This window comes from Lichenostomus cassidix, chromosome 2, assembly GCF_008360975.1.
Source record: "Lichenostomus cassidix isolate B80296 chromosome 2, HeHo_3.0, whole genome shotgun sequence".
In the NCBI taxonomy this organism is placed as follows: domain Eukaryota; kingdom Metazoa; phylum Chordata; class Aves; order Passeriformes; family Meliphagidae; genus Lichenostomus; species Lichenostomus cassidix.
Genome location: NC_139482.1, coordinates 86,277,371 through 86,296,193, shown reverse-complemented (window position 1 = coordinate 86,296,193; position 18,823 = coordinate 86,277,371). Strand labels below are relative to the sequence as shown.

The window sequence follows — 18,823 nt, the reverse complement described above, 5'->3', positions numbered from 1 at the left end:
TTCCAAGTATTTTGGGGATGCCAGTTAAAGCAGCTCTCAGTATTTAGATGTATGTTGGATCTATTCCTTGTTAAGAAAACAAGGAATAAAAGTCTGAATCATTAGCTTTTGACTTTCTCATATCTCCAAATTTTATTTGAATGTCTATTTTCCTTGTCTTTTTTTAAGAATGTAACACATTCTGGAAGACACAAAGGACACAAGTGGCACATAAACCGTCAGAACAGCTGGCTTGGAGATATTCTGGACTGGCAAGATGTTGCATCATTTGTTCATGATAACATTGAAACATTTCTCTCGGTACGTATTCTTTGCTCTGACTATGAAATTGGTCTCGTTTTTAACTGATAGCAATTTTTCCTTGGAGTACCACTAAGGTTATGGATTCAAGTACATGGAAAATTAGGGAAACACTGTTAGTATTACTTACAGTTGCCTAAGCAATTAGTGTAAGCCTATTTAAGATGTAACTGTAAAACAAACAGAAACATTAATGATAAAGAAGCTCTTGTGATTTCAGCATCTTCATTGATACGAGCTTCCCAGACATCTTCCTGTGGCAGATTGTTACCTGTGTCACCTGCAAGCTGATTTTCAATGCATCATTTTGTGTAGTCTTTTCTTTTTAAAGAAGAAACCAGTTGGTTTACGTTATAACTGAAGAAGCTATTTATTGACTAAGGTTGTGAAAACAAAACCAAGCAATGAAAGTGGGGGGGTTATCTTTTTTTACCTCTAATTATTATTATTTGTTGGGTTAAAAGCAGCTTATTTCTCTCTCCCTTTATGAAAGTTCTGTGGAGAATGAATATTTTACACAGTGTGAATTCATTAATAAAGTGCACTGGACCTTTCACCTTACGAGGAGAAATTAGGAACCATTGAAGGCAATTCAAACTGAGGTCTTTTCACTAAAAAATCATGTTAAGTCCATAATGCTTACTGTACAGAGTCAATCCCCAATGTAGTTCATCTTTGACTTGAGCTGTTGTCATAACTAGAAGTATCTTCAATTTTGGAAGACTATTATTTATACCTAACTGGCACCATAGCAGATCTGTGGATGCAATTAAAGCTAGTCTTTGCCTCCAGGCAGTTCTTGGTTTAGACTGATAGGCATGTGTGCTTTTTCTGTCCTCCCCCAACTGCTGCTTAAATTGTTACAGCTTCTACCATAGAAGAAGATGTGAGACAAGAAAAAGTTGAGAGAAACTTTATTGCAGTAAACCTCTTTTCAGTTAATAATGATATTTGCTTAATACTTTCTCAAAGTTGGCCATGCATGCTTGAGGCAGAGTTATGGAAATGCACAGCATATCATGATTTAAAATCAGTGTGGAGTTTCCTTCTAGGCAAGAGGCACAGAAGGAGGAGAAGCTACATGGTAAGAGCATGTCATTTGCAGCATTGCTGCACAGTGCTCAGAAACCAAGATGCAAAGTGTGCTTCAGTAATCGAAGTAGGCTAGAGAGATGCGAAGAAAAAAGTTAAGAGAATAAATATTTAAGAATGCAAAACATTAATATTAAAATTTTCATCTAGCTAACATGCTTGCTTTACTTCTAAAATCTGGTTTAGAAGTTCAAGTAAAAAGTGCCAGCCATTGACTTGCTTTCCTGTTTATTTCCAGGAACTCATTACTCATCGGCTGTGGGGAAACACCTGTCTTTTTTCTCCATATACTCATGTCCTTAATGACAGACTGTAAACCAGTCAGCTTAGTATAAAGTTCTAAATCCTGATTTCACATCCTTACTGGGCAGCATTTTCTTTCCTGGCTTGCTCATCTACAGTGCATTGCATAAGTATTACTCACACTAATAAATTAAAATTGATGAAAATATGATCTCTGTGCTTGTTTAGGTCATTAAAACTTGAACACTATGAAAATAAGAATAGTTTTTGCTAGAGTCTGATATTTTTAAAGAAGTTTCTTACCTAGCCTAAGATACAAAACAACCTTACTGTATTAAGGATTTATGTTCTTATCAGAGCATGAAAATCTTTCTCTCTTTTGAGGTGGACCAATGGGTTATTAGAATGGCATACTGAATTGGGAAGGGTTAATATTTTAAATGATGTGAGTGCTTTTGGGAATGCATGTTCTGGGGATTTAATTTTTCATTTGCTTAGATTCTTTGGTTTGGGTTTTTTGTTTGCTTTCTTCGTGTTTTTGGAACTTTGTGTGAGATTTAGACCAGATTAGATGATTTAGATGGTCTAAATCTGGTCTAAGAAAAGGTGACCCTCCCTATGGCAGGGGGATTGGAGCTAGATGATCTTTAAAGTCCCTTCCAACCCAAACTGTTCTTTCTTTTTGTTTGTTTTGGTTCAGTGTGTTGTTTATGGGGAGAGTGAGTTTGAGCATTTGAAATCAATGCTAGCTTTCAATTCTTAAGAGTAGAGCAAGACACAGTACAGTCCCAAAGCTGCTTGGACAGTTTTTTAAACATATAGATAATTTAAAGACAATGAGATAGCTGTAAAGAAGCCAATATGCAGCTCTAATGTCTGATGAGATTTCTTCCACTTTTGGAAAAGAATAAATGCGTATGATTACACTACTTGAATGTAACAAATATCTGTGCATAGATTGACTATACCAAAAATTAACTGTCTTGCTAGCCCCTTGGCTTTGTGAAGTATTTCAAAATAGAACAGATGACAGTTTTCGCTGAAAATACAGCTATTTGACAGTGTCGTATTACAGCCACAAGCAAATAAGCTCTTTTCCATTGATGGAAATCATAGGAAGTGTTCTTCCTCCTTAATAAGAGGAGCGTTTGCTGTAAGAAAAACATTAAAAGAAGACAGATGCTAGTGTTTCACTTCAGGCTTTTCCCGTAGTGGAAGAAATTTTCATTTTAGAGTTGAAAGCATGTAATTAAACCACTGATGTAGGTGTGCTGGGGAATTGCTGGCGTTCATTTAATTTGTAGCAGCATGCATCAATTCAGAATTTTGAGTATCAGGTAAAGCTTGGAAGACTGCTGTACCCCCCTCAAAATGGGCTGTTCATTATAGCAGTTATGCTTAGCTGTAGTTTGATGTAGACAGACGTTAATTATTTTTAAGTAATTTACTATATAAACATGTAAATTGCCTGAAGATTTAATACAAAGATAAGCTTTTCCAAGTCATCAGTTAGCTTTTTTTTCCAAAAGCTTTAGTGCTAGCAGCACTGCTGCCTTTTTCCAGTATTAGAAGCAGTAGTGTTAAAAACCAGTATGATATAATCAATGATTGTTTTTGAAGTGTGGTTTATTTCATCTCATTCTTTGCAAAGAGAGCAAGAGTGGATCCTCACTTATGTCTTGTATTTTGCACCCTATGCTCCACTGTAAGGTAGTTTATCAGATGGATGAAATAGGCAGCACACAGCTGGACCATTAAGATTTAATTTCTGAAAAATAAAAAATACTCATTCTTTCCTCACTCATCTGCTTTTCCATTCACACCCTTTTTCTCCCTTTCCTGCATGCTTGTAGCATTGAGAAAGTGGATCGCTGCTGGCTAAATCTGTGAATGATGACTCAGAGCTCTCTTGATGTTATATGAGACATTGCTAATGTCTTCTTAATTTGATCTTTTGGCTTCTTGCACAAGAATACTCATCATTCCACCAGCAGGCGGTATCTCATTTAGAGATGTCCCAGTCAGGAAGACAGAAGACCTTCCACTGAGATGTACACAGCGAGTTTCAGCTTAGTTAGGTTTCTCTCTCCGTGCTTTGGCATGACTGATGTGTGTGCTCTAAATCAAGTCAGCTTCTCAAATATTTCACTGAGTTACTACATATCCTAATATTTTCTCTGGCTCCAGTAATTTCTTCAAGTAATCTCATAAGTTTATAGCTAATTCAGTCAATTTTTCAGTAATATATCAATTAGCATGGGGTTGTTTGTATTTTTTTTTACGTCTTTGTGTCCAGTTTTTTATTCCCTTTATACAACTGTTGTTCTTTAGAATCAAGTTAGGTACATAGATTTATCTGGCTTGCCGAAGTTTGCTGACTTGAGTTCTCAGCAAATAACTGTTTTGGTCAAGTGCTTTTTAACCCTCATTTTCAGGTATTGACCAGTTTAAAAGTGGCCAAGAGGACACCCTAGATGCTTGAAAACATTGTGTGCTTTCTTGCCTGTTACAGATTGGAAAGGCACAGTAACTGATGGTGACACAGCACAGAGTCCTGAATTCTGTATGGCTTTGTAGCTCTTTTAAACACTGATCCCTTAAGGCTGCTTACAGAGCAGTGGTTTGGTTTTCAGTTGTTTAATAATAGAAAAGTAATCCAAATTAATGTAACATTATTGTATAAATATTCACACTTAGGTATGTTTTGGAGAACTCAGCTGATAAGGTGTTAATAGTTCTTTATGCATAGTAGGTGGGCTCATCTACTCAACTGCAGTAGGCTCTGGGAATCAAAAAGAATTATGAACTCTTAGGTGCAGCTGCACATAATTTGATTTTGTGAGTGGTAGGGAAGTATTTGAGCACATTCTGATACTGTATTCAGTAATGATTAATGTCTGCTATGTCTGTCTTCTCACCCTAGCTATGAAAAGCTTGTATCTTGAAATTTTAATGATACATATGCGTAAAGAGGAATCATTCTGTAGTGGGAGACAAGTCCTAAAAGATGCAGTTGCTTTCATAAGACATACCAAAGCTGTAGAAAGGCACTACCTGCACTTAGTGTAAAGCAGATGCTGGTGATAACGAGTTCAACAGTTCCAATCAATGACTCCACCAAACGAGGGTGTTTGTGTAGGAGAACCATTCCTGATGTTAATTGAACAACTCGATACATTCAAACTACCTGCAGTTGTACAATCCTGGTTGTCAGCCCTCAGGCTAAAGCTTCTAGAGAAAGTGTTCAATAAATCCTGCCTATACTGGAGAAACATCCTGTTTTGAAGAAAACTTTCACAGTCCCACCAGTGGTGTGCCCTCCTCTGGCAGATGGAACTGACCCCTCATGAACTCTCACCAGCATCAGCTCAGCTCATGTGTTGCAAGTGAGGGTCTTAACAATTGCTGTGATTACTATTTAGAAGACGTTAAATCAGGCTAGTTTTACTCTTTAAAGCGAAACTTTACTGGAACAATTTTCATTAACAACAATTTTCATGCTAATGGTTTGCTTTACAGTCTCCTATTTTATCATTATACATTCTAAATGGTCAGTCCTTAACAATCATGTCCTGCATGAGCTGTGAGGATAAAATACCATCATGATGGTGCTGTGTAGTTGGCACTAATAGCGGTTGTCTTTAATGGTCTGAGTCATAGGAGTCTAAATGAGCTGGCTCAAGGGCTCTTAGGTATGGAAAGCTGGAGCTTAATGGACATCGTCTTCTCCTCAAATTAAGGAGGAACTTGTCTTTTTATAAGGTGATTTTATTCTGGACAGCTGTCCCAGACTATATGCTGTGATACTTGGGAGAAGTATTACTTTTCCAAGTCATGACAGGTGCCTTGTCCTGTTTGGCTGTTGGGGTTTCTTTCCCCTTTCTTAGTTCCTAACTCATTTTCTTGAAGGAAGAGCAGTCTTCCTAGGTCTAAAGGTGTGCATCTTCAATGCCATCTTACTCAAAGCACTAGTCATCTTTCAGAGGTCTTTGTTTTCTGTCTGTGTCCCTATTTTCAAGGCCTTTGCTGCTGTTCTGTGATTAAACTCCACATTGTAACAGAAGACCTGTGGCACCAAGCTCCTGTTCACACACCAAGTTCTACTAGCAGGCTTCAGTATCTGGAGGGGAATCCTGCATACAACTTAAGGCCTGCTGTTAGCAATGATAGCACCGCGTTTACCAAGTACCAGCTGAAAGGCCTCTGCTTTAGCTACAAACCATTCCCACAGAAGTCACTGTCCTCTGTGTTTACAGTCCTTGTAACCTAATGGGCACATAATAATGTTACCTGGGGGCTGCATGAACTTACACCACTGTTTCACCCCCAGAATGCATTTGTAATCCATAGAAGCAAAGGGACAGGTACCAGTGGGAGAACATTTTGCAGCAGTGTCCTCTTCACTTCTAACCTTACTTGAATTCTCAAGAGGAGCTAATAAAATCCGTACAAAAGTTGAGCTTTTACATTCATAATTCCCATTAAATAGTAGGAAGCATGAACTAAGTAGGTCTTTCTGTGTTGTAATTCCCTGTCATTTCCCCCAGCACTTACTCCCTCTCAAGTTCATGCTTAATAAATTATGTTTGATATGATTCACTAACTTCTAAAGGAGAGGTGATCACATGCACTCCTATATCTTCTCTACAAATGCTGGCTACTGGGGAAGGGTTTCTTTGGTTTTAGGTTGGTTGGCTTTGTTTTTACTCAGTCTAATTGCAATTTGTTAAACCAAGACTAACAGTTGCGAGTTTTGAAGTCTTCACTTACAGCTTTGAACCTGGAGAAGGGCTTTTGTGTCAGAGCTTTTACAGTTTTTCCAGTTATATTAGTTAATCCGAAAGAAGATTTGCTTGTGATCTTGCTTCTTTCATATGTTAGAAACACTTTGGCTAATACATTCTTAGTGTATTTTTCTGGATGAGATATTTGTTTGAAACTGCTGTGCATTGCATTTAGGATGTCTCCATGTGCCTCCTTTTGATGCACCAAAACTAGTCTTTACTCATATGTAACCGTAAGCAATTCATTCTCCAAGTCAGTACAAATTTTAGTAGATTGTCTCATATTGTTTATTTTTCGGAATTGCTTGACTAAGTGATGCATCCCTACTCAGAATCACAACTTCTGCATTTCTCTGCAGATATTATTAAAAATATACATTTTACTACCGTGAAACCATTTAAAAACAAACTTATTGAAGTAGTAATTTTATTATTTGATTGAAGCTTCAGATTTGTTTCTACCTTATGATGTTACTCCTTGTTCTTTGTGTCTTCACATTTCTGCTTTTGTATAGGTGAATTTTTTCTCCCAAGACAAGATCTGCTTGACAGTGATGTAATAACAATAAACAAATGTCACCACATCTGGTTTTTATGCAATTTTGTGTAATGAAGTAGTTTTTAATATTGGCAGAAAAATTCTAAAATCTTGTAATCAACTACATAGAAACTTACCTTTGGTAAAATTTTCACTTGATAGAACCTGCTGTAGTGTAGAAGTGAGGGAAGATGATTTTTTTTTTTTTTAAAGTCATCTTTGTATGGCTTGGTGGGGATGAGTCACTCAGTAAGCAGTTCTTTGTCTTTCCTAATAGCATCCAATGCCCAATTTTGTCTTCACTTCTCCCTCCTTTTTCAGATCCTGGAGTCTCTGTGGATAGTGATGAGTCGCAATGTGAGCCTCTTGTTTACTACAGTTACAACATTAGTGACAATCCTCTTCCACAGTGGGACAGCTCTTCTCAATTTTGTGCTTTCAGTGGTAAGTGGTATGTCATTGGTTTACATGGTCCATTTTACTGGAAAAACCTAATTGCACATGTTGTAACCATGAAAACTCAAACCTAAAGCATTGAAAACATCTTCTAAACTTATCTAATACCAATATTCTTTAAGAATTTGCAAAGTCCATATCTGTTTGGGGGAATTCTAGACAGTGGGCAAGATTCACGTAACTTTTACATTGGGAGGTAGTAAGTCTTCCTGTCACTCTATTAGTGGGAAATTCTTGTTTCAGGCATTGAAGATATGAAGCTGTAACTTGTGATATCCTGTGTAACTGCTGAAATCTTATGGCATGGGGTCATGAGGATATCCTTATACAAGCCATTGCTTTCAGAAGATGGAAAAAATTGTTCCAGGGAAATCAGCAGTTTGTTCTCTAGTTGTCTTCCATAAAAAAAAGATTGCGTGAGAATATTTTATTTCTTCCTTAGTCCACAGCTTCACCCAATGAAGTTGAAAATGCCTCCCAATGGCACATTGAAAACCATGTCCAAAAAGCTTTCAAAAATTACAAGTTGGAGTATTAATTGCCGATGATTTCAAGGCAGTCAGGCTCAGACACAAAATTTATCTCTAGGTGCCTTATGACATATATCCAGTTCATTGCATGCTGTTGCTGTGATGCACGATCCTGACCTTTTGTCTGCCAGCAGAGTTTTGTCTCTTGCTGGGGCACTGTGCAGTCAGCTGATTTAGTTGGGATCTTGCTGTGTTGGAATTCTTTTAAAGATCAGATGCTTGAACTGTACTCTTATTTTTTCAGTTTTCAAGTTTCCTAGTTGCTACAGAAAACTTTTTTTTACAAGAAAGTTTAGAGTAGTACAAACTAACTTAAATTTTCCAGCAAGATAATGTGTAAAGTGGTTAGCTTTTCAACTGGTTACATTTCAGTCCAGTTTTAGTCATCTTGAACAAAAATTAAAACACTGAATTTTATTTTGATTAAAAGTTTAAAAATTTATACTCTACAACATGGAAATAATGGACACTTTGTTCAGAACCTCCATTTTGAAAGACACATCTTCCATCAAAACATTCAGTAGGAATGTGAATCTGTGTAGCACATCTATCTGTGATCTGGTAAGACTGTATTCAGATCCTCAACAGACTTTTAAAACTGATCATTAGTTACAAAAGCATCACTTGTATTTCACTTCTGATACAAGTTCCTATCTGCACACAAATGCACATGGATGTGTGATTATGCCTTTGTGTGGATGTATAAGTATTCACGTGTATATAACTCACATGTGCACACACACTCACTCACTCTGCTCATACTCCTTTACAAACATCGGAAAAGAAAAAGCTCCATTTGGCTCATGGGCATCTCTAGTCCTGCAGGGAATGCACAGATTTTGGATGCTGTAAAACGCACAACAAAACAAACAACCAGAAAATCCAAAGCAAGCAAAAAGCTCCCAACAAACAAAACCCTGAAGCTTTTCAGCAGAAATTGAATATGAAAGGCAGATACAAAAATATTTACTGAATCAGTGGACCTGATGCACAAGCAATTAGGTCGTGTGTTTCTTGATATCTGTGGAAATGCTGAATTATCATTTTGTTGGAGAGTGTTTACCCAGAGCTTTCTCCTGGAATTCAGTGTATCCCTCCTCAAAATAGAGTATTTAATGTTTTCAGTTACAGAACAAATTCTACAGCATGAAACAGCAATCCATCAACTGTTTAACTATGGAAAGGTCTCACTGTTTTCTGTTTGGTAAATTCTTCCACATAGTCATTGGCAGGATCTTGAATTGTTGCTTAGGAAACAATTTAGGTATCTCAGATATCCTGTGAAGGAGGTCTGAAAACTTTCAGCCTCCAGTTGCTCTAAGGTAGTACGTATCTTTTGTTGCTGAATGTAGTATTGAGGCTATTCTACTTGTTGGAAGACTCAGCAAGCCATTTGATAATACATTACTATATTCTGTGACTGCAGCTTCTTTTTGCATTTCTACACCTATTGTGCTAAAGGAAATACCGTCATTTCCTAAAATGCAGATTCCAAAGTTCAGTTGATTTTGTATGGTGCTGTGGTTACATCCGTCTTCTTTTAGCAGAAATCGAGTAGGGTTTGTACCTTTTCCTAGCTTGTAGTTCAGCTTAACACCATTTTATTCCACTGCTCTTCATTCCCAGCCATCACTTTGTCTTTTACACTTCAGGTATGTATGTCTGTCTTGCGTCTCCTTAAGAAAGCACACTGTTTCTTCTGTAAACAGTGGAGAGCAGTCAGGATAAGCAGACATTATACTTTCCGTACTTAGAGCAATATGCTGCTTCTGTGTTGAAAACTGCATGTGCAAAAAGGATCTGTAGGCTGAGCTCAGTGGAAGGAAGATACAACATCACCTAGGTGCCTGCTTCAGTACAGAGTTTTCTAGTGAAATCATGAGATATTACAGTAGCTTAGGAGAAATGGCAGAGCCCATCAAGGAAGAAAAATAACCATAATTGCAGAATTACAAAGGATGTTAAAATGTGATTCAAGTTTTAGGATCCTCTAATTTGAAACTGTAACAAAGAATAGCTGATACTGCTACTGGCGCTGGATTATTTCCCATTAAAGCAAGGCTTAATTATTTTTATTATTTTTTTTAATCTCAGAGTGAATGTTAACAGCATGCTATTTAAATCTGCTAATATAATGGCTTGTTTTATTAGCTAGATTGGTTTATCACCCAAGGCAGAAGCTAAACACCTGGAAAGATGAAATATAACCTAAACCAATATATGACATTTTGAACAGGGGTCATTAAAGGTGAATAGTTGAATGTGACTTTCAAGTTAAAGTCTGGGAGGGTAGAGTAGGAGGAAAATGGTAGTAGCATTTTATTGAGTGTAAAGAAATTAGGAACAGAGACGGATGTCATTCTTGAGATTGGTAATGAAATACTGCATGTTGTGCTTTCTGCATTTTGTTTTCTTATCATCTTCAGAGAGAATGAAGGGAAAGAGCATGGGGTATCTGCAAACAAGGTAAAATGTTTGGAACTAAGAGGCTTATGGAGGTCAGGCTGTTTGGCTCATAAAAAAAGATTAAGGTGTGGTTTATTCTAGAATGCAAGTAGGTTGGATACAGAGAAAGTGAAAGAATTCTTTCTCATCTTGGGAAGAAAGAAAAAATATCTGAGTCTTGTAGATGAAACAAATAGAAGCCATAGTTTACCTTTGGAGCATACAGAATGGATTTTTCTTGTTTGAGGTGTTCTGTTTCAAGATGGACACAGTTCTGTGATTTATGTTTACCCAAGAAGTTGCTGAGCCCACTAACAGGAAAAGAAAAGAAACATTGTTGACTGCAAGATAGAGGAACCTAATCCAATCTGACTGTAATTTTTTCATCTTCAAACTGAAACAATGAAACTGCCATCACTTCTGCTGAGACTCATCATCAAACTCACAGAAGGAATATTCACTTAGGATTGCCGGCTTAACATTAAATTTGTGGTTGTGAATTTTTGTGTAATTCATATCTGATACCCAGCTGCATAATGACTCTTGAGACAATCCAGATTTATTGGGCTGTTTTGTTTGTTTGTTTTGAGGATAGATGTAACTATTCAGCAATTTTTTGATCTCTTAAACATGCTGAAAAAGAACCAAAAAGCCCCACAACTAGAATGTTGATCAGCATTCTAGTTGTTTGGTCTAGATGTGGTTTTGGGAAGAGGCAAAACTTTTATAATGTCTAGCTGTAAATGTGAAGTCCTTTGTGAAGCAGGAGAGAAAATTATTCTTTCAGCTCTGTGTGTTTTCTAAATCCAGGCTTGTGGAAGAGTATCTTGTTCTGTTCCAGTAAAATTCACTATCTGAAGCATAGCTGCATACTCTAATTCTGTAAAGTATTTATTACCTTCTAATTTAAAACTTGAATTTCTTTTGCAGGTGATTTTCCTGACCACACTGTTCTATCTGTTGAGCTCCAGCGATGAGTATTACAAGCCAGTAAAATGGGTGATAAGCCTGACGCCTTTGTCTCAGCCAGGTCCCTCCTCAAATATAGTTGGCCAGTCTGTGGAGGAAGCAATAAGGTACATTGCTATTTTCTTGCCCTTTCTTGAAAATTCTTTTTTATATTTGATGTTCAACTACAAATAATTAACAATTAACTATTGCTACAACTGCTTTTGTTTCAAAGATGAGTTGCACATCTCAAAGATTTTCAAGAACCTAGCATTGATGATTTTTTCCCCTTTGATGGTTAACAGAGCAGTTTGATTGGACTTGACTAAAAAAATTTCAGAGGTCTGTACTGTCATGAATACTAGTGTTTTGTAAAACTGCTACACCCATGACGTCCCTAACTCATCAGGAAGCAGTGTTTGCAGTTGTGTTGGCAGTAACAGCTAGAGCAGCTCAGTAGGAGCAGATTCATGCAGCAGAACAGTAGAAATGGAGGACCTGACATCTGGGCTGTACACATGTCAGAATTATTTAGTTAAGAGTATTTTGTCGAATATCGGAGAATAAGTACCCATTTGTACCTGGAATGTATTGCATGTGCTTCTGGGGTATATTTTCCAGTTCAGTTCCATCTGAAAGACATCTAGTTCATGATCTCCGTGAACCAAATTACATCAAAGGGAACAACAGGGGAGTGCTTTCCTTATAACACTTGGTACACTACTGTACTGCACCTCCAGAGTGTTTCATGCTTAGTCACCATTCTTGTGTGTTGGCTCTAAACTACGTCTGTAATTGAAGGAGGATTATTTTATATTTTTAAATATGGTTCACAAAGATTTCACAGTACAGCCGTTTTTGGAGAGGTGCAGAAGTGTTCATTCATCACAGATGAATGAAATCATCAGCTTTCACCTCGTACCAGCTTGAAACACTAATATGCTAGTAATGTAATAAGCTGGATTTTAAGTACTGTGTTTAAGTCATAGTGTATGTTTTCAAAAAAGTTGATGGCATGGGCAAAGTGAACAGACTCTATGCTAAATTCTCTATAGCTATTGTATCTTACACCACTGCTTTCTGTGTCATCTTGTGCATATGTACAAAACATGAGTAGGCTTTAAACTGGGGAGGTATTAAAGCACTTTCCAAACTTATTGCCAAATATTTGCCATTTTAACAATGGGAAGGTTATGTTATGTTGTGTAGGATCTTGAACAGCAGTGCTAACTGCTGTAGTAATTTGAAATGAAGGGGCAATTCAGGTAGAAAGCCACAGATTTGGAATTCTGCCAAAAAATTAATAGCCTTTCTCTTGAGTGACTGCTATTGAGTTTTCATTGATCACATGGTTAGTATCTCAGTTCTATCTTTTCTGAATAGTGTGAGCAGATTTAGAAACTGATACTTGTCTCACAAATTGTTCACTTTAGCCCATGGTAGAGAGGATCAGTGTGAAAAAGTAGGGATATGGTTTATCTGGGCATGGATACTATGTGAGGAGAATTGTATTAAATGCAATTACAAGTCTACAGGTATGTGACACAGGTGAAGCAAGGTATTTCTCAGAATTAGAATGGAAGAAAGAAATAGAAAATAATGTTAGAGAAGCCACATGAGAATGAGTAGGAAAGAGCCAGCATTCATCAGTAACTGCAAATATGATGAGAAAAAGCCAGTGTCTGAGGAATCTGGAGAATGTGGAATATGAAGCTGCTTGTCATACACAAGGGAGTTCAGTTTGTGTGTTTACTAAGGTAGCCTGAATCAGTCATTCGTATTTATTTGGATGAGCCTGTACTTGGTGCCTTACTTGAATTCTTTGGAATGATTCTTCTGGGATTTTTGGGAGTTCCTCACTTCTCAGTTGTACATAAGGATTTATCATAATGGTTCTCAGCTAGCTTGCATTCCACTCAAGACTTACTGTGATCTTCAGTATGTAGATAAGAATATAGTAACAATTCCTTATGAGTTTATGCATGCCCAGTTTGTTGCCACATGAAAAACAATTGCTCCTGCAAGCCCTTTTGTCACAAACTAGGAATTGTTCTTTATTTTTGGAGATGAGTTCTTGCTGCAGGGGTAGGAACTTGAAAATGGCTTGTTCACCTCATCTGTAAATGGCATGCAAAATGGATGTTAGTGCTTGGTGATAGGATGGAAGAAGCTCCATTTGTATTATGAACTGTCAAATAATGAAACATCTGTAGTTGCTTTCATCATTAGGCTATGACAGCATTACACAACATGAATTCACTCTCAAAATACCCATACTTTTAAGTTAACCAAAAAGATTAAGTTAATAAATCTCAAAAGTCACTGGCTGTGTTCCAGTGTGTTCCAGTTCCCACCACTCTTCAGCAGGACATAGCATGTGCACAAAGCTAAGACAGCATCTAATTAGTCCTGTCTGGAGGTCAGGGATTCTCCTGGCAAGAGATAGACCTAATGTCTCTGTTGCTCATAAACCAAATAACATAAAAATAACCATCCTCCATGTTGTCAGTCACTTCTGCTGCTCTTTTTCTTAAAATGTGTTTGTGAAAACCACTAGGAATCTTGGATGTAATCAAGGAAGTCTGTTCTCTTGTGTGCTTTGCCATTTACTTCAAAGGAAAAGAGCAAGAGGGAGAGAAGACAAGAGTATATCATCAGCAAATGGTTTTGGTAGATCAAGAAATCCCTTAACTTACCCAGCAAACCCTTAAACAAACCTAGACCTTTTCCCATTGCAGTTTCTCTCATCGAAGCTATGCTGTTTTTTATTTTATGGGCTATAAGTAGCTAGAAATTTTATAAATATTTTTCTAACTCCCTTGATGATGGGTTTGCAAATACAGCGATAGTTCTCAGTTCACACAAATAGATTTATGAGCTGTATAGGGGTAAGAGCAGCTTTCCAGGCTGCCTTGAGCCAAGTGTTGAATCTCACAGTTTCTGTCAAAATACCTCAGATAACATATATTAACTTGAGTAGTGGGGAAAAGTAGATGCAGCTGTTGATGACACTATGGGAGTTTTGAAGAAGCTGAGTGGAATCCAGTGGAACTGCTTGCTGCAAACCATGAGATTAAATGCCCTCCTGGCCTTTGATAGGAAATTCATTTGTCCAGGATGCCAGAGAGGCAAAATACCAGCAGCATGTATCAGGTGGTGAGTTCAAGCAGAGATTTGACAAGAGCATCAAGCCATGCCTGAGCCATGAGCTTGTTTGGCAAACCTAGTGGTACAAAGGTAGAGCTCTGAAAGATGGAAGATGGCTTGGAGGCACCAGCCAGCACAGCTCCATCAAGGGCAAGTTGTGCTGGGAAAAGCATGAGCCTTGCTTTGAGGAGGTGACTGTCCTAGTGGGAGCAGGAGAGAGCAGTGACTGCCACTTGCTCCGACTTCAGCAAGCCTTGTGACAGCCTCCCACAGTAACCAGGTGGGTGAGCATGGGCAGGAGAAGGGGACAGCTGTAGGATCACTGCTGTGTGCTCAGCAGGACAAATTCCAACGTTGGGGGTGTGGGGCTGATGCTGGTGATGGTCTGGAGTAAGGGCTTGGGTGATGGTGGGAGAGTCACCTTCTGCATGGTTGTGGGTGTCCCAAAGGGCAACCCAGGAGATGGGCTGCTGCTAGTTTGGTCTTTTCCTGTGTTGTGAATGTGCCTGTAAATGTGGGCATTTCCCTTTGCCCCAGATACCTGCCTTTGATTGAGTTTGCCCAGTTCTCACAGGCAGTGTGGCCTGCCTCCAAGCAACCTTCCAGATGGGAGCCAGCAGTGTTTGGACTATAGAACAAACACAGATTTGCAAACTGGTCATAAACAAGTTTTCCCAATTTTGAGTAACTTTCATCATGAAAATGCTCCTATGATTTCAGACTAAGCACTTATGTGTGCTTTGTTGTCATATACTGCATTTGCTTCTCATTGTTTGCATCTTGTGGAAGGCAGCATTTAATCTACAGGGACGAGGAAAGGTCAGTGGTTGTGTGATGATTCCCTAAAACACAGTAAAAAACCTGGGAGGAAGATCAATGCTAGTGGCATATGTGACCACAGGGATTTCTGACTGATGTGTGAAGTACTGGTTGTCTTTCAAAGCAACCAACTAATTTAAAATTCCATGCTGGAATTTCATGTGCCATTGCCTGTAAATGAGGTGGGAAATAAAAATTTAGGAAAGTTATAATAATCCTAAATACTGCTAATGCTTCAGCAGTAAAAGAGCTTCTGTTCTCTAGTAGTTTTTCTCTTTCATGCCCAGTTGGTTTATCTGTTTGCCTTTTTCTTTGGTTTGCAATCTCAGGTCTTTTCTCACTCCGATTCTAACTTCCTTGGTGTGGCCACATTTCATTGCTCTTTTTTCTTCTTGATAAATTCTTCCTTTGTCCTTTGCATTTCATCCCTCCACAGTTCAGTCTTTTTTCTTTTTTTTAGCTTTTTTTTTTTCCTGTTTTCCATATTACATGAGTGGGTATCAGGACAAAAATGTGATGAATTACAAAGGTAATATTTCATCATGTACAAGAGTCTCCCTTGACCGACAGTGGTGGTTAGTTGCCTGTGAATATAGTAAATACATGATTTACGTTCACTGAAACCACTTAAAGTCAGCCATAAGAACCAGTGAAGAACGAGGAACAGGGAGGGGACTGGTGACTGTGGCAGAGGGGTTATGCCAGAGTAGGTTGAGCTGCAGGAATTCTTTAGGCACCATTCTGTCAGTTTTAGGATGATGACTTGTTTTAGAAACATGAGGACCACTTGGACCAGTTCATTGTATTTAGATTTAGTTCTCAATAGTAGTTAGTGACATTTTTCATTGTAACTGTAAGTAACAATGTAGTATTTTAAAGGTTGAGGGAAATAATTATCTGCCCATAACAGCATGAGATATCTTTGTTCAGAAAGGTTCTGTAAAATTAAGTTGGTTCATGAATCACCTACTTCAGTGCCTAAGTAGGAAAATTATGCTCTTTACCCCTGAAATAGGTAGGGGGTGCTCTTGTCTGGAATTTTTTTGTTTGTTTGTTTGTTTGTTTGTTTTTGGTTTTGTCCTGAATGGATGAAGCAATAATTCTCCAACTCACAGGTTTCCAAAGTAGTAGCATGCACACCTTTGCCTGAACCATTTTCCTTTCCCTGAGCAGCATGTTGTTCTCTTCCTGAATGCACCATACCCTTCTTCCCTGAAGCTCCCATTCTGCTTGCTCTGGTGGAGATATTGCACATTACTAAGTTGCATGTTCTCACGGCCTCAGTGCAATTTAGTGTGTGCGATACTTTCACATGAGTGCATGCACACGGGTATGGCTGTGGCTTAAACTTACTGCAGCTTTTGGTGGGGCCTAATTACATTGTGAAATGGTCTTAAACCCAGATCAGTATTTTGAGTGATGCCTTGAAACGTGTGTTAGTGGAAATTTGTTCTGTAATGCCAGGAAGATGAGTACTGTTTGTTTTCAATTTGAGAAAGGTTATCATTATTTGCTTCATTTTCTTCATTTGCCATGCACACCTCAAATTTGATCAGATTTTTCATTGGTTATAGAAAAGTTACTTAAAATATTATGTATTTCTAAAGAGGAAATAGTTATCCTTAGCTGAAATTGTTTGCGAAATCAAAAGAAAGATCTGATATGAAAAAATACTATAGTGTCTTGATGGATGAAATAGGTGCTTAATGAAATATCAACTTTTATTTATTAACATTAAAAGAGATCTGAAATGAGCTGGCTTGCAAATAAATAAACAAACAAAAATCTCAGCTGTTCAAACATCTAATTGGTTTGCTATGGCATCCTGGCAGTGATTATGAAGAAAATGAGACAATGATACAATTCCCACAGAAAACAATAATCTTCCAGCATGTTAAGCTAATGCTTAGAAAAAGCAAAATGTGTGTTTATTTTACTGCAACATTAATAATTTCTTTCAGATTAATTTTTCAAAGATAACTTTTAACTGATTATGTTTTTACAGAGTTTTTGCATGCAATGAATGTTCTTTAGTAGCAGGAGTTATCTCTTGCTGAAATCTTCTGTCACAGGAATGCATTTAATAGGACCTTACTGAAATTTTTCAAGCTTTACTTAAGGTGTATGTTGTGAGATGGGAATAGAATTGAAAAATATTCTGTCTTAATGATTCTGTCTTAATCATGAAGCCAATGGCATCCTGGCTGTTACCAGGAATAGTGTGGCCAGCAGGACCAGGGCAGTGATTGTCCCTTTGTACTCAGCACTGCTGAGTTCTGTGTCCAGCTCTCACTACAAGAAAGACCCTGAGGTGCTGGAGTGAGTCCAGAGAAGGGCAGTGAAGCTGGTGAAGGGTGTGGAGCACAAATCCTGTGAGGAGTGGCTGGGGGAGCTGGGGGTGTTTAGTCTGGAGAAAAGGAGGCTCAGGGGGGACTTTGTCACTTGACACCCACCTGAAAGGAGGCTGTAGCTGGGTGAAAGTTACTCTCTTCTCTGTGGCAGCCAGTGGCAGGATGAGAGGAAATGGCCTCAGCCTGCACCAGGGGAGATTTAAGTTGGTCATTGGGCGGAACTTCTTCACAGAAGGGGTTGTGAAGCATTGGAATCGACTGTCCAGGAAGGTGGTGAAATCGCCATTCCTAGAAGTATTCAAGAAACAGCCAGATGTGCCATTCAGTGCCATGGTTTAGTTTACAAAGGTGTTTGGGCAAAGGTTGGACTTGATCTTGTAGGTCTTTTCCAACCTAAATGGTTCTATGATTCAGTAATGAAATAATTGCTTAGTCTAAAACTGGAATAACAGACACTTACATTTTGATATTTAATTACATTGAAGAAAGGAAAGCTTCATTTGAGTTACTGGAAAAAAGTGCAGTGTGGTCTGTAAATTTGTAAGGGATGCCACATTGTTTCAGTACATATGTGAAACCAAACTGACAGTAACCATAACCTGATTATCCTAGTGGGGTAGATAGTACTATTTTTAAGCTACGTGTTTTAAAAGCAATAAACACATGGCTTGCTCACAGCACTTCTTTAGACTTAAATATTCTCTTATTTGCAAAAAAAAAAAAAAACACCCTAGGATTTGTCTTTACCTGTATTTGTTTTTTCTTTTATGTTGAAAATACTTGTTCTTAAACACAGATGTTTGTGTATTGCTTTATGTACACATGATTTCAATCAGTTATTCAAAGAATATTTCAAAGAAAAACAGATCTTCAAAGAAAATGTCAAAAAGTAATTTAGTTGCTCATACTTAATCTTTACTCCAAAATTTACCTGAAACTATGAAAAAATGTTTATTTTTATACACATATAATTTGGGTGAAGCATGTCAGGGTCTGTAAATTTAATCTGAACTTTACAGTTTACTACCACTAACTCACAAGATTGTGTAAGTGCATAATCTGATGCTGCAACAGACAGTTCTGTTCTCTCTGCCCTGCAGGCTGGTATCAAACACATTGAGAGGCTACTAAGGACTCCTTGCTTTATGTGGGACAGTGCTGATATTTTGC

The 18,823-nt window shown here is 37.9% G+C and overlaps 1 protein-coding gene across 3 annotated transcripts in view; it reads left to right on the top strand.

The window, feature by feature from the left end:
* TMEM245 (transmembrane protein 245) overlaps window positions 1-18,823 on the top strand; it is a 78,511-nt gene that overhangs the window by 38,532 nt on the left and 21,156 nt on the right. For all 3 annotated transcript variants that reach the window (XM_085052256.1, XM_085052254.1, XM_085052255.1), the window contains 3 exons: window positions 169-300; window positions 7,279-7,401; window positions 11,319-11,464. In XM_085052256.1, the coding sequence (XP_084908382.1) occupies window positions 169-300; window positions 7,279-7,401; window positions 11,319-11,464 (401 nt within the window). The remainder of the gene's footprint in view (window positions 1-168; window positions 301-7,278; window positions 7,402-11,318; window positions 11,465-18,823) is intronic.